This window comes from Callithrix jacchus, chromosome 4 (assembly GCF_049354715.1).
Source record: "Callithrix jacchus isolate 240 chromosome 4, calJac240_pri, whole genome shotgun sequence".
NCBI classification, from domain to species: domain Eukaryota; kingdom Metazoa; phylum Chordata; class Mammalia; order Primates; family Cebidae; genus Callithrix; species Callithrix jacchus.
The window spans coordinates 2,396,673-2,411,696 of NC_133505.1; the positions used below are offsets into that span (position 1 = coordinate 2,396,673).

At 41.6% G+C, this 15,024-nt stretch overlaps 2 protein-coding genes across 3 annotated transcripts in view; one reads left to right on the forward strand and one right to left on the reverse strand.

The window, feature by feature from the left end:
* LOC144582289 (uncharacterized) overlaps positions 1-5,778 on the forward strand; it is a 181,121-nt gene extending 175,343 nt beyond the window's left edge. The window contains exon 4 of the mRNA XM_078370535.1: positions 3,468-5,778. Within this exon, the coding sequence (XP_078226661.1) occupies positions 3,468-3,645 (178 nt within the window). The 3' untranslated portion in view covers positions 3,646-5,778. The remainder of the gene's footprint in view (positions 1-3,467) is intronic.
* The window catches only part of LOC144581983 (uncharacterized), a 168,907-nt gene that overhangs the window by 26,517 nt on the left and 127,366 nt on the right, over positions 1-15,024 (reverse strand). The window contains exon 1 of one of the 2 annotated variants that reach the window (XR_013533562.1): positions 462-978. The exons of the other annotated variant lie outside the window; for it this stretch is intronic. The gene's annotated coding sequence lies outside the window, so the exon portion shown is untranslated. Of the gene's footprint in view, positions 1-461; positions 979-15,024 lie in introns of those variants that run through there. 2 annotated transcript variants of the gene reach the window in all.

Sequence of the window (15,024 nt, forward strand, 5' to 3'; positions counted from 1 at the left end):
ATCTCTGCTCCTTCAGCGTCAAAAACGCTTCCTTAGTTTACTCATTGCTGGAATTATAGCCATTGTGTCCGTGATAGCTTCTACAGCTACGGCTGCTGTCAGTCTTTCTAAATCTGTTAATACTGCTGTATATGTGAATCATTTAGCCAAAAATGTTTCTATTGCTATAGGATCTCAAATGTCTATTGATGACAAGTTAGAAGCTAAACTAAATGCCTTAGAACAAACTGTAACCATCTTAGGAGACAAAGTGTATAACTTGCAAAATCGACTTTCATTTAGATGTCATGCTCACTATAAATATATATGTGTAACCAGTGCTCCTTACAATGACTCCCAGTGGCAGTGGCCGCTTATTAAGGCCCATTTACAGGGCATCTAGTCTCATAACAGTGTCTCTCTTGACATCTCACGTTTGCAGCAAGAAATTTCGGCCATTGACCTTTCTCAGTCACAATTACCTGATGATGATTTTATTGCTCACAGTTTTGTTGATGCCATGTCTTCTTAGATAAATCAATTTCATCTCCCTTCCTTTTCATCTCTGCTTGCCATTGCTGTCTGTGTTCTTATATTGCTAATGTGCCTGCCATGTGTCTTCCGTCTTGTGTTCTCCACCCTCCGAGAGATGCAATTGAAGCTGTTTACACTTCATTTGCAAAGTAAAAAAAACCGAGAGATGTGGTGTTCGCGCCAAGGGCTCGAGACAGCTAGTTGACTCGCCCCAGTTTGACTGCTAGACCTGTCTGCATTTCCCTACCTCGAGGGCTGTCCAGTGAGACAAAGGGCCGTGAGCTGACTCACTTAAAGCAACAACAGAATGCAAAGCAAAGGCCTGCAGTTTATGAAGACATTGTGCTGTGTGCTTCCATGTCCCCCTTCAGTCTCTGTGTAAGCAATAAACTTGCTGCAATTGAGATGCCTAAGAGAAGCAGAGACCTCTGCCCATATTTTCCCTAGAGCCAAGCCTTTGTTTTAGCTCCTGGTGAAAAACAGGTTTAACCAGCCACTTTAAGGGCGCCATTGTATCTTTGAAATGTAAACTACTACCACTAGCCCCCTTAAACTGCCTTCTGTGCAGATATCACAAGCCCCTGATAACTATTTTTTATAGAGTTTCTGTTTCCTTTCTGTCTACCCCTTTCTTTCTTTCTGCTGAGATAAGGTAAATGTAAACAAGAAAAAAGGTATAAAAACTGTAACCCACAAAAATAAATTTGCTGCGTTTTGGCCATAATCTTCACGCAGCCCTCCAGACTCTACTTTTCTATATTCTTTCTTTTCCGTGCACTCTCTCTCTCAGGTTGAACGAGACATCTACGTTGGCGGTCTCAGAGACTCCCGCAAGTCAGTAGCCCCCCGGCAGATGTGCCATATGCCAACAGTAGCCCTCACTCAAACTCTAAAATTAGGAAAAGAGAAGGGAATAAACACACACACGGATCCCAGCTGTGCTCACCTGGTTCTGCATGCCCATGCTGCCGTATGGAAGGAAAGAGGGTTCCTAACCTCGGCAGGAACTCCCATTAAATACCAAGAGGGAATTTTAGACTTACTAAAAGCTGTCCAAGAACCCAAAGAGGTGGCAGTCTTACACTGCCGGGCTCACCAGAAAGGACATAAGGAAGCAGAGAGCAGTCACCAAGCTGACCTGGAAGAAAAAAGAGCAGCTAGACAAGAACTTACAGAAGAAACTTTAACGTGGGAACATACTCTCCAGGAAACCAAACCTCAGTACTCATCAGAAGAGGTAAAGTGGGCAATCTTCCAGGGACATAATCTTCTTTCTTCAGGATGGCTAGCTACTGAGGAAGGAAAAGTGCTCCTACCTGCTGCCAGCCTGTGGAAAGTACTTACAACCCTGCATCAAACCTTCCCTATGGGTATAGAGAATACACGTCACATGGCCAAATCTATATTTACAGAGAAAGGTCTCTCCATGGCTGTCCAACAAATAATCAGAGGATGTGAAATATGCCAGAAAAACAATCCTTTAGCACATTGCAAAGCTCCTCCTGGGGAACAGTGAGCCAGTCATTACCCAGGTGAAGACCAACAAATGCACGTTACCCATGTGCCTGATTCTCGGGGATACCCATATCTGCTAGTATGTGTAGATACTCATACAAACCGGGTTGAGGCTTTCCCCTGCAGAACGGAAAAGACCCAAAAGGTAATAAAAGTCCTGATTAATAAAATCATCTCTACATTTGGACTCCCTCACTGTCTTCAAATCATTAACAACCTGCTTTCAAAGCTGCAGTGACCCAAGGCATTTCCAGGGTGTGAGGAATACAGGATCATCTCCACTGTGCTTGGAGGCCTCAGTCCTCAGGGAAAGTGGAAAAGATGAATGAAATTCTGAAGAGACACCTAAAGAAACTAGCACAGGAAACCCACCTCTTGTGGCCTTCTCTATTGTCAACAGCACTCTTAAGGACTTTAAACTCTCCTCATAAAATGGGACTCAGCCCCTATGAGATGCTTTATGGAAGGCATTTCTTACTAGTGATCTTGTATTAGATAAGGAAACAGCAGATCTAATAAAAGATATAACCTCCTTGGCTAAGTACCAACACGCTCTTAACCCTTACCTGAAGGACACCCTAGGGAAAAAGGGAAAGAGTTGTTCTTCCCTGGAGACTTAATGCTTGTTAAGTCTTTCCCTTCAGACTCCCTCTTTAGGCCCATTTTGGGAAGAATCATTTTTGGTTATTCTGTCTACTCCAATGGCAGTTAAGGTGCTGGGAAGTGACCCACTGATTCGTCACACTCGACGGAAGCCTTGGACACTTCCTAAGGAACATCATAGGCCCTCCACTCCGCAGCCTCAGTTCCAGGAGGCAACCCTTAGTATACCTGCAACCCATTAGAAAAATACCTTTGCTCTTCCAACAAAATCTCCAGGAAAGTAACTACTCATGAGTCTAATTTACATCCTGGCATGACCAGAACTATCACTCCCAACTTTGCTCTCTCAAACTCCATAGTACTTTCCCTAGTGGGGGGAAAGCCAGAGTAAGAGGGAAACTTAGTACTGGCATTAGAAATGTTGCTGCCTCTACTCAGTTTTAATATAAGCTATCTCAAGAGTCCAATAATAACATGGAGAAGGTTGCTAATTCTCTCTGCAAAGGCAGCTCACTCTGCAAAAACAGCTTAACTCTTTAGCTGCCACAGCTCTTCAAAGTAAAAGGGCCTAAATCTACTAACTGCTGAGAGAGAGTGAAACTGTTTCTTTCTAGGAAACATGCTGCAACTTTGTAAACCAATTAAGTGTTGTCTTAAAGAACTCAGGGATCGATCGAACACAGGGCTAAAGACCTTCAAAAAACTCTATCATAAAGCTTGTTTAACAACTGGCTGTCCTGACTCTATCCTCTCCTAGGCCTGTTTCTAACCATTCTATATTTGTTGGCCTCTGGGCATCTCCTCTCTAACTTTCTTGTCACATTTATTTCTTCTAGAATTAAAACCATATGGCCACAAATAATTTTGCAACTGGAACCCCAGATGTCCTTGTCTCCTGAGGTCTGTCTTGGACCTCTGGATCCACCTGCACCCCTGAAAGACTCCCCTCTGGAGGAAACATCAACTGCCAGTCCTCCTCTACCCCCAATTAAGCAAAATGTAGCTGAAGAGTGACCACACCCATGTCCTAATAGAAGATGGACTTTCCTGTTCAGAGTGGGGACTGAGGAAATGGATTAACTTCTCTTGCCAGGTTCACAATGGTCATGGTTTCAAAGGCAAGAACTTCTCAGTGACATGCCTGACCTGCCTTTTTTAATGTCTCCATCCTGGAGCCTAGAGTTCTTTCTCTAACTTTCACGGGCACAAGAAAGGCAGACTGCCAAGGTGAGCTCTCTTGGTTTAAAATCTCACTAAAAGCTGTGGAAGGACTGTGGGCTGGGCAAACAATCCAGCATCAGAGTCAAAAATCAGTCACTTCAGAGGAATTTGGAAGAACTTCTATGACTGGATGAGGACTTGAATGGGACGGGAGTAACTCTGAGGTTAAAAGTCCCGCTGCCCCTTACCTGTGTGGACTCCATCTCTGGATCACCTCCCACAGCAGCATGTGAGTTCCCTCTCTCTCTCTCCCTACTTCTCTTTCCTCTTGGCCTCCTCCCCCATTCCGGGGGGAAAGGACCAAGAACCTGGAACACTCAGTTACATTCTGATTTGACTTTTTAGAGTCTATGCCAAAATATATGGCTGTAGAACAAGTCGTTTCTAATGATCAGTTATGGTAATAACTCTTAGAGACTACTTACAAAAGCACAAACAAGAAACTGTCACAATGATTGTGCTTTGTGGACAACCTGATCTAATATGGTAAGAACAGAAGTGATTAGTATCGAGACTGTCAGAGCCATTCTGCTACTGAGTGTAAAATCACAGAACAGGTTGCTAATTCATGTTAAACTGTCAGGCCATTGCTTTGTTAATGACTTCTCTAAATGCATGATGTAATGCGATCCTCTGGCATATGCTTTAATGCATGGATGTATATTGAGCACATGCAGCACTGTGCTGTATCTTCTGCCTTTTTATTTCAATTATGCAACATCATATTAGTTAGAAATAAAATCTCTAGGCTCTTGGACCATATGTAATATTCTGCATAATATTTGGCTCTAAGATTTTATTAAAAGTCTAGATGTCAGAATGGTTATTCTAATAATTTTATTCTAATTCATCTATTCTAATTAAGTAGTTGCAGAATACAAATGATAATTAGCAAGATGGCTGACTAGTGATATTTGAAACTCATCTCTCCTACAAGGAAAGACTGTGGTGACTGGAAGCCCAGGAGGGTGTCAATGTAGACACTCACCCTCTGTAGCCCATTCCCTCCACCTGGATTGGATTGTCCCAGAAACAGGAGGGAATTCCCTATGGGAAAATGTAAGCAGAAAATTCCTATCAGCCTTCATTGCCACCACAAATACCTACAGTTCTTACCACAGGAGAATTCCACAATTCCTGCAAGCCCTGAGTCCAGCTGGGAGTGCTAACAGGGGTTCACACAGCTGCACTGTTCTGGATCAGCAGCATCAAATGTATGGTTTCCGCTACCCAATCACCCCTTGTAAGCCCAGCTGCTGCAGCACAGCACCATCATAAGACAAGAGCTACCTCTGGAGTGTGTTCTGGTCTGGGGTCCAGTAGCCACTGCATCTCTGTGGTGTTCAGGCCAAGGGCTCGAGACAGCTAGTTGACTCGCCCCAGCTAGGCTGCTGGACCTGTCTGCATTTCCCCACCTCGAGGGCTGTCCAGTGAGACAAAGAGCCATGAGCTGAGTCACTAAAAGCAACAACAGAATGCAAAGCAAAGGTCTCCAGTTTATGAGGACATTATGCTGTCTGCTTCCATGTCCCCTCAGTCTCTGTGTAAGCAATAAACTTGCTGCAATTGAGATGCCTAAGAGGAGCAGAGCCCTCTGCCCATATTTTCCCTAGAGCCAAGCCTTTGTTTTAGCTCCTGGTGAAAAGCAGGTTTAACCAGCCACCTTAAGGGCGCCACTGTATCTTTGAAATGTCAAATCTTTGAAATGTAAACTCCTATCACAAGCCCCCTTAAACTGCTTTCTGAGCGGATAGCACAAGCCCCTGATAACTATTTTTTATGGAGTTTCTATTTCCTTTCTGTCTACCCCTTTCTTTCTTTCTGCTGAGATAAGGTAAATGTAAACAAGAAAAAAGGTATAAAAGCTGTAACCCAGAAGAATAAATTTGCTGCGTTTTGACCATAATCTTCACGCAGCCCTCCAGACTCTACTTTTCTATGTTCTTTCTCTTCCGCTCACTCTCTCTCTCAGGTTGAACGAGACATCTACGTTGGCGGTCTCGGGGACTCCCGCAGGTCGGTAGTCCCCCGTCAGACGTGCCGGACCCGACACATCTCTTCAGCACTGGGGCTTCATTTTCATTATTCGAAGCCCACACAGGTGGCTAAATAACACAACCCTAGCTTTGCAGAGCCGGAGCCCAGGACTGCCTGGGACTCTGTCCTTCACAGCAGAGGAACCAACTCCCACTGCCATCACATCTACTAGAAAAAGAGTCTGGCAGTCTTGCCCAGGGCAAAGCTTTCCTTGAAGCAGCCAAACTGTTGCATGCCTTTCCAAAAGTAGGAAATGGTTGTGAGTCGCCGAGCAGCTGACATACCTCTGGGAGAGCACAGCAACTACACATACATGTTCAGGGCTTCAGGAGGAATCTGCTGCACCACCTCTTGCAAACACATGCCCAGGCTAATCAAGAGCTGGGCACCTAAATCTCAGACATAAAAAGCAGCCACACAGGCTGTTCCTGGGAGAGGCACCTCCAGGCCAGCCTTGCAGCTATAACTCCACATTTCATGATTGAAAAACATCCCTGCAGGCCACCCCAAAAGGTATGGCTGGGCATCTCTGTGCCTGTGTCACAGGCCTCAGAAAAAACCTTGTGGTCCATCTCCACCAGATATATTCAGAAGCCAGCCAAGAAGTTGTGCGATCATGTTCTGAGCCTGAGAATCATTCCCATCTGAACCCCCAGGACAACTAAGCAGCTGTGTGCCTGTGTGCTGGGCCTGATACACCAACCATTGGGCTGCCCCTGGATGAAATGACCCCATGCTGACTGAGAAGCTGTGTACTCAGGTACCGAGGCTGAGAAATAGTTCCACGGGATGTTCATACTCTACACACCCCCAGGCTAGCAGAGACACCATGCAGCTGCATCCTGGGCCTGAAAAACAAACCCAAGGGTCTCATACTGAGCCTGACCCCTGTCCCACTGAGCCCATTGAGAACCATTACAGTTACTTGTGGAGCTTATGAAACAGCTCCAAAGGCCTCCTGGCAGTCACACCCCAAGGCTGGCCGGGTAAATGTATATCCATGTCCCTGGCCAGACTAACAACCCTGTGCTGCTAACCACAGTGAAGTAGACTGCAAGTTGGCTAACACACCTTATAAACACACACACCTCTGACCTGAGAAACAACATGGCAAGCCCTCCCCTGGCAAAGCGTAACTACCACTACACAAATGTTCTTAGCCTGGGCCACTGAAACACTCACCATCATCCCTACATGGATGACAGCTGAGAAATACATGGAGACTATACCACTGCATCCACCTAGAAGTCGGGTGTATTAGTCCCTTCTCACTCTGCTAATAAATACACACCTGAGACTGGGTCATCTATAAAGAAAAGAGGTTTAACTGACTCACAGTTCAGTATGGGTGGGGAGGCCACAGGAAACTTAGAATAATGGGGGAAGGGGAAGAAAACACGACCTTCTGCTGAGGGATAACATTAGGGGAAACACCTAATGAGATGATGGGGAGATGGATGCAGTAAACCACCATGGCCTGTATATGCCTATGTAACAATCCTGCACGATCTGTACAAGTACCCCAGAACTTGAAATATAACAATAAAAAAAATTTAGATTCAATCTCAAAGCAAAATAAAAGTCTACGCTCTATGCAAGACATAGATACAACTAAAAATAATCTAGAATTATGAATAAAATACACAGAGTAACGTGAAAAAATGCAAACATGGAGAAAAAAAATTTGGAATACTTATACAGTGCAATTCATGACAAAAAATAAAAAATCCCTAGTAATACAAAGAAGAAAAATTTATAATAAAACTATCAGTTATTAATCCATACACCAAAATCCCACAGCAATGAAATACATCAAGCAGAAATGAGAAACATGGAAAGAGAAACTGATAGAAACACACTCAGAACAGAACACTACTCTTAGTCTAACACACGTAAAATAAAGAAAATACAAATAAATATATAAAATAGGTAGATAGAAAATATATATATTATATAAACTTAAAAAGACAAATCTGTATTCTAAATTAATTGGCAAACAGATTATATATATTCAAGATGTGTGGTGTTATGATTTGATATACATATTCTATAATGATTATCACAATCAAGTTAATCCATCATTTGTTCTTAACCACATATGAAACATTCATGAAAAATGAATCACAAAGAAAAGTCAATTAGTACCTAACACCATTAAAACCCTAGAAGAAAACCGAGGCAAAACCATTCAGGACATAGGGATAGGCAAGAACTTCATGACTAAAACACCAAAAGCAATGGCAACAAACGCCAAAACAGACAAATGGGATCTAATTAAACTCCAGAGCTTCTGTGCAGCAAAAGAAACAGTCATTAGAGTGAACCAGCAACCAACAGAATGGGAAAAACTGTTGCAATCTACCCATCTGACAAAGGGCTAATATCCAGAATGTACAAAAAACTAAAACAGATTTACAAGAAAAAAACAAAAAACCCATCCAAAAGTCAGAGAAGGATATGAACAGACACTTTTCAAAAGAAGACATATATGAGGCCAACAAACATATCAAAAAATGCTCATCATCACTGATTATTACAGAAATGCAAATCAAAACCACACTGAGATGCCACCTTATGCCAGTTAGAAAGGTGATCATTAAAAAATCTAGAGACAACAGATGCTGGAGAGGATGTGGAGGAATAGGAACACTTTTACACTGTTGATGGGAGTGTAAACTAGTTCAACCATTGTGGAAGACAGTGTGGCAATTTCTCAAGGACCTAGAAATAGAAATTCCATTTGACCCAGGAATCCCATTACTGGGTGTATATCCAAAAGATTATAAATCGTTCTACTATAAAAACACATGCACACGAATGTTCATAGTGGCACTGTTTACACTAGCAAAGACCTGGGACCAACCCAAATGCCCATAGATTATAGATTGGACATGGAAAATGTGGCACATATACACCATGGAATACTATGCAACCATAAGAAATGATGAATTTGTGTCCTTTCTAGGGACATGGATGAATCTGGAAACCGTAATTCTCAGCAAACTGACACAAGAACAGAAAACCAAACACCACATGTTCTCACTCATAGGCAGGTGTTGAATGATAAGAACACATGGACACAGGGAGGGGAGTATCACATACTGGGGTCTGTTGGAGGGACCAAGGGAATGACAGTGGGGTGGGTGGGGAGGTTGGGGGGGGATAACATGTGGAGAAGTTCCAGATATAGGTGATGGGGAAATAAAGGCAGCAAACCACATTGCCATGTGTGTACCTATGCAACAATCCTGCATGATTTGCACATGTACACCAGAACCTAAAGTATAATTTAAAAAAGTCAATTAGATCTACAAAACAAAATTGATAGAAACACTATCTTAACACATTGCAGTAAAACTATAATTTTTTTATTTGTAAAGCTTTCTCTTTAAAAGTAAAAGCCTCTCTATTAAACAATTTCTGGAATAGACTAATGACAACATGTAGAATTTCTAAAATTAATAATGGAAACAATCCACATAAGTAACTATTGGATAAAAAATGTGTGTCCTTGTGTACTTACATAAATAAAATAAAAATAAATGCTGAACTCAAAACAACAAAGCTAAGTACCCTGGATGATGCCTATAATCTCAGTGCTTTGGAAGGTCAATGCCTAAGAGTCACATCCAGCCAGGAGTTCGAGACCAAACAGGGCAATATGAGGAGACAATGTCTCAAAACAACAACAAAAAAATTTCCCAGAGTGGTACTGTGTGCCTGTAGTTCCTGCTACTCCAGAGGCTGGGACAGGAGAATTACACAAGCCCAGGGGTTTGAGGCTGAGACTGCGGTGAACTATGATGCGGCTACTGGACTCCAGCCTAGGGACAGAGCGAGACCCTGACTTAAAACAAACAAACAAACAAACAACCAAAAATGTTTTCTGGACAAAATAGAGATGGCTGACCAGTCACAGCCAGGAAGAACATGCCCCGAGGAGAGACTAAGACATAGAGAACACTGGTGCAGTCTGAGCAGATCTTCAGAGGGAAGGCATTGAGAATAGAGGGAGAACACAGACCTTGGGATGAAGGAAGAGAAAGCTGAAAACTCTGCCTGGGGCTACCACACACCAAGATTTCTTGTTGGGTACCAGGGACTACTGGGGAATGGGTGAATTGAATAGTCAAGGAATAACTTCCTCTTGCTATGGACCTCTGGAATCATGGCAGCAAAAGATCCCATGAGGCCCACAGACACCCGAGCTAGCAGAGTGAGCTGCTTACAGAGGGGTGGGATAGGGCTTCAGCCTCTGCATTGCCCAGGGTGTTTGGTGCAGAAATTTCTTCAGTGTAGTATGACCAGGAATGCCTATCCCCCAAGGCTTGCCATGTGCCCTTAGGAGACTTTAGCCTTAGAGGAACTGTTAGGCCTGAACAGAGCAACATGGCCTTGCCTGTAAGATGAAGCAGTCCGAATTGAGCTCCCCCTTGTCAGCTGGCCTCTTCCAGGGCCCCAGCCTGGCTGTGCTGACAGCACATCTTTGGATGCCCAACCAGAGTGCCTCCAGCACTGAACCTACCATGTAACACAATCAAACCCTGAAGAACAGCAAAAAGATAAAAGGAAAAAAAAATCCAAAGGACAGCAAATTCAAAGATTAAAAAAAATTGGCCCACAATAATTGCAAAAGAACTAGCACAAGAATTTAGCCAACTCTAAGAGCTGGATGTCTTCTTACCTCCAAGCACTGTATGACTTCTCCAGCAATGGTTTTTAACCAGGCTGAAATGACTGAAATAGAATTCAGATATGAATAGGAATGAAGATCATCAAGATTCAGGAGAAAGTCCAACCCCAAGCCGAGAATCCTAAGGAACACAATAAAACAATCCAGGAGATAAAGGTGACATGGTTATTCTAAGAAGGGCCAAACTGATCTGATATAGCTGAGAAACTCCTGGCTACAATTTCACAACACAACTGCAGGTATTAACAGCAGAATAGATCAAGCTGAAGAAAGAATCTCAGAGCTCAAAGACCAGTTCCCTGAGATAATTCAGTCAGAAAAAGATAAAGAAAAAAAATAAAGAAGAATTAACAAAACCTCTGAGAAATATGGGATTATATATAGAGACCAAGCTTATGACCCAGTCGCATCCCTCAAAGAGAAGTCAAGAAAGAAAGTAATTTGGAAACTATATTGCAGGATATCTTTCATGGAAATTTCATCAGCCTTGTTGGAGGCCAACATCCAAATGCAAAAAATGCATAAAATCCATGCAAAATACTACATAAGAAGCCCATCCCTGGAACACATATTCATCATATTCTCCAAGGTTAAAACCAAAGAAAAAATGTTGACAACAGCTGGAAGAAGGGATATGTCACCTAGGCAAGGAAACCCATCAGGCAAACAGCAAACCTTTCAGCAGGAACCTCAAAAGCCAAAAGTCATGGGTGTCCTGTGTTCAGCATTCTTAAAGAAAGAATTTGCATTCAATAATTTTGTATCCAGCACATGAAGCTTCATCAGTGAAAGAGAAGATCCATCTCATTTGTCATTAACAAGCAAAACAGAATACAAAGAATACAAAATCCATTCCAGATAAGCAAATCAGCAGACCAATAATGAGTTCTAAAGCTGAATCAGTAATAAAAGGCCTACCAACCAGAAAAGGCCCAGAACTAGTTGGGTTCACAGACAAAAATCTCCCAAATATACAAAGAAGAGCTAGAACCATTGCTACTGAAACTATTCCAAAAACTTGAGGAGGAGGGACTTCTCCCTAAGTCGTTTTATAAGGTCAGCATCATCCTGATACAAAAACCTGGCAGAGACACATTAAAAGAAAACTTCAGGTGGAAATCTTTGATGACTATTAATGCTAAAATTCTCAACAAAATATTGGCAAACTGAATCCAACAACACATCAAACCACGAATTTATAAAGATCAAACATTCTTTATCTGTAGAATGCAAGGTTGGTTCAACATATTCAAATCAATTAACTGTGACTCAGCACATGAACAGAACTAAAACCAAAAATACCAGGTTTAGTTGGGTATAAAGACTGAGAGCACATTTCAGAGACTTAAGATCTGGGATTTTCTCCAAGAAATTCTTTTTCAGACCATTTTCTCCTGCATGAAAGTATTGCTACAAAAAAAAAAAAAAAAAAAAAAAAAGCAGAGGTATTTAAAAAGAATTGGAATAAGGAATTTATTACTGTAATAGGGAAGTTCAACTGGAATAATACAATTTGATCAGTGCAAGATAGGTACAAAAACTGGTGCCACATTCTCCTATTGCTACATTATTATCATCTAATTCAGCTCCTCTTGATATCTCTGAAGTGACACTCAACATCACAGAGCTCATATCCCAGATGGCCTAAGCCTTTTTCTCTTATGCAACACTTTAAACAAGTGAGATTATGGCGAGGTAGCAGTCAGAACACTCATAGAGTAACATTATATACGAACTCGCTAGTATAAAAAAAAAAGAAGCTGTTTGTTTTATATGAGTAAACACTCTCCTAATGGTCGTTTGTTCTGTTTTGTCTTGTTTTTTGTACTTTAGGTTGTGGGCATGTGCGCAGATCATGTGGAGTTGTTGCATAGGTATGTACATGGCAAGGTGGTTTGATCTATTTATGCTTTCTATGTGGATAATCATGTTGTTGGCTTCTACAATTTTTTAAAATTGTCTTGTTTTTATGTAGGTAGAAAGTAATAAACCCCTATTTTATGTGAATATAACATTTAAAGAAAAGTCACATGGAGAGCATGATATTAGGACCCCAATTAGCCAATTTATAGAGGTGCAAAAATCCTAACACTGGAAGACAGAAAGGGGTCACTTTGGACATAAGAATTAAAACAGCAACAGCTCTTCACACTAACAAAGTATATAATGTGCCCTCACCACTAAAGGTCACCACTGATGTACAAATGGAGTCACCTTTTCTCTTTCCTTCCTCCCCCACACCAAAGAGGCTACCACCAGGAGAAATAGAACAATTGTACATGAAAAAAGGTCACACCTTTCTCATTTACCCTTTGCACTACTGAAGGCACAATTACAGCCCTGCTTTTGGGAGAGGGTTTTTGTTGTTGTTGTTGTTTGTTTTCTTTTGAGACAGGGTCTCCCTCTGTTGCCCAAGCTAGAGTGCAGTAATGCAATCATTGCTCACTCCACCCTCGGCCTTTAGGGCTCAGATGATTCTCCCACCTCAACCTCCCAAGTGCCTGGGACTAGAAATGTGCACCACCATGCCTGGGTCTCCCAAAGTGCTGGAATTACAGGCATGAGCAGCCATGCCAGGCCAAGAATAGAGCTTTGAAACAAAGCTTTAATGTGAGCACAATGAAACCTTAAGAAATGAGTAATTTTCTAGCAGCACAAGTAACTAATACAGTATGAACCTGAATTGTGATATCCCAAAGTGCTGCACCCGGCCATAACACTCTAAGTAAGACAGTATGAGAGTTGTGGTTTGCTGCCCTTAGTTATGGAGAAAGACTATTCCGTTTTAAAGCAAGTATTATCTAAAGAAATGTGCCTAAAACCTTTAAGAGGGACTCTTTAAATGTATACACTGTAAGTTTTTCCTTTCTCGAATTCCTTGTCTGTTGTCTTCCATTTATACACCCTACCTGTGTGTGTTTTTTAAAATAAGATATTGAGGGTTATATGGACATCAGAGGAGGAGGATTTAAAAATCTTGCTTACATAGCGAGCAGTGCCTCAACACTTTCTGAAACCTCCTGGGGGAAAACATTTACTAGACTCTCAAAATACATATTTCCTTTTCTAAGACAAAATGTGAAATTTACTCTTCAGTTAGGTCAAACATAGTCTTGAACTGGCTTTGTAAGGTAGTACAACCCTTAAAAAGTGCAATTAGAAACATAACTTTTCTGACAGGTATGGGTAGAAACAACAGGGCTCTTATTAACAGTTGCTTCCATCGTTTAAACAACATCAGTGTCCCTCTAACCAGTTCAGATTTCAGTTGTTATGGTATATTAGAGGACAAACGTCACAGGCTAATTCTGTAGACCACTCATCACTCTGTGGATTTTATATATATACATATCATTAGTCACCAATCTCCTCTTTCAAAAAGGTGATTGGTCACTGTGTATTTGTTCACACAGACAACAGAGTGCGGTCACCTTGTTTCCCAGTTATAAACCCATGTGGTTGTTTTACAAACCTGGATAATCAAAAGATGAAATTGGGCAGGAAAGAGGAAAAGTGGTAATGCTGGAGTGAATCACACATGAAGTGCAAATGGGTTGACTGAAGAAATTACTGCCCGTTGGAATACTGACACTACTGCCATGGAGAGACTCTAGGTGAGCATCCGAGGAGACTACGAAGCTGGGGCTACTAACTTAAGGGAGGAAAAAGACACAGATATCCTAGCAAAATTTACATGGAGAAAAACTCACATCTAAGGAACTCACAGATCGGTGATGACGTAAGAAGCCGGAAGGATTACAATGTTGGTGGATTGTCAGAGTCCAAAGTTTGGATCCGTTTCTGAGGCATAGAAAACACGCTCACCCCTTACTATACCAGGGGAAGTAAAAGGCACTCACTGTTCAAACTACTCTTAAAAAGACTTTTACAATAAAACACTCTAATTCTAAACAAATATTTTTCTGTATTTAAATTTCCATATACATTTATCACTGTACGTAAGGGATTTTTTGTCCTGTTTTTTGACTAAATGTTTTTAAAGGTCACAGAACTTTAAGTTTTCTGTCAGTTATCAGGATTGCTTTGCAGTTTGTCTCCAGCTATCTTCATTGTCCTGTATTACTGTGAAAAGAACCACACATGTACTTCAGCTGATTCATTTACTGCTTTGGTTGATGCTGAAAGTGTAAAAGCTGCTTCATTCAGTCCCCTATGTGTGACACTGTACAATATCTTGTACCTCACATCTGGAAGGTTGGCCTCACTACAGCCTTGAATATATGTGTGGTGAAATTTGTCAATTGTCTATCCCATGATAAAAATAACTGAACCAAAGCATTTTGAAGTTGAACACAGGATATCTCGATCAACTAGTTATTTGCCCAAAAGAGCAAAAAAGCAGCCTATATTGCCATATTCATATTTGAGTATGGAAATAATTTAACATATTCTTTATTCAACAGAGTTTAGTGAGCAATTCA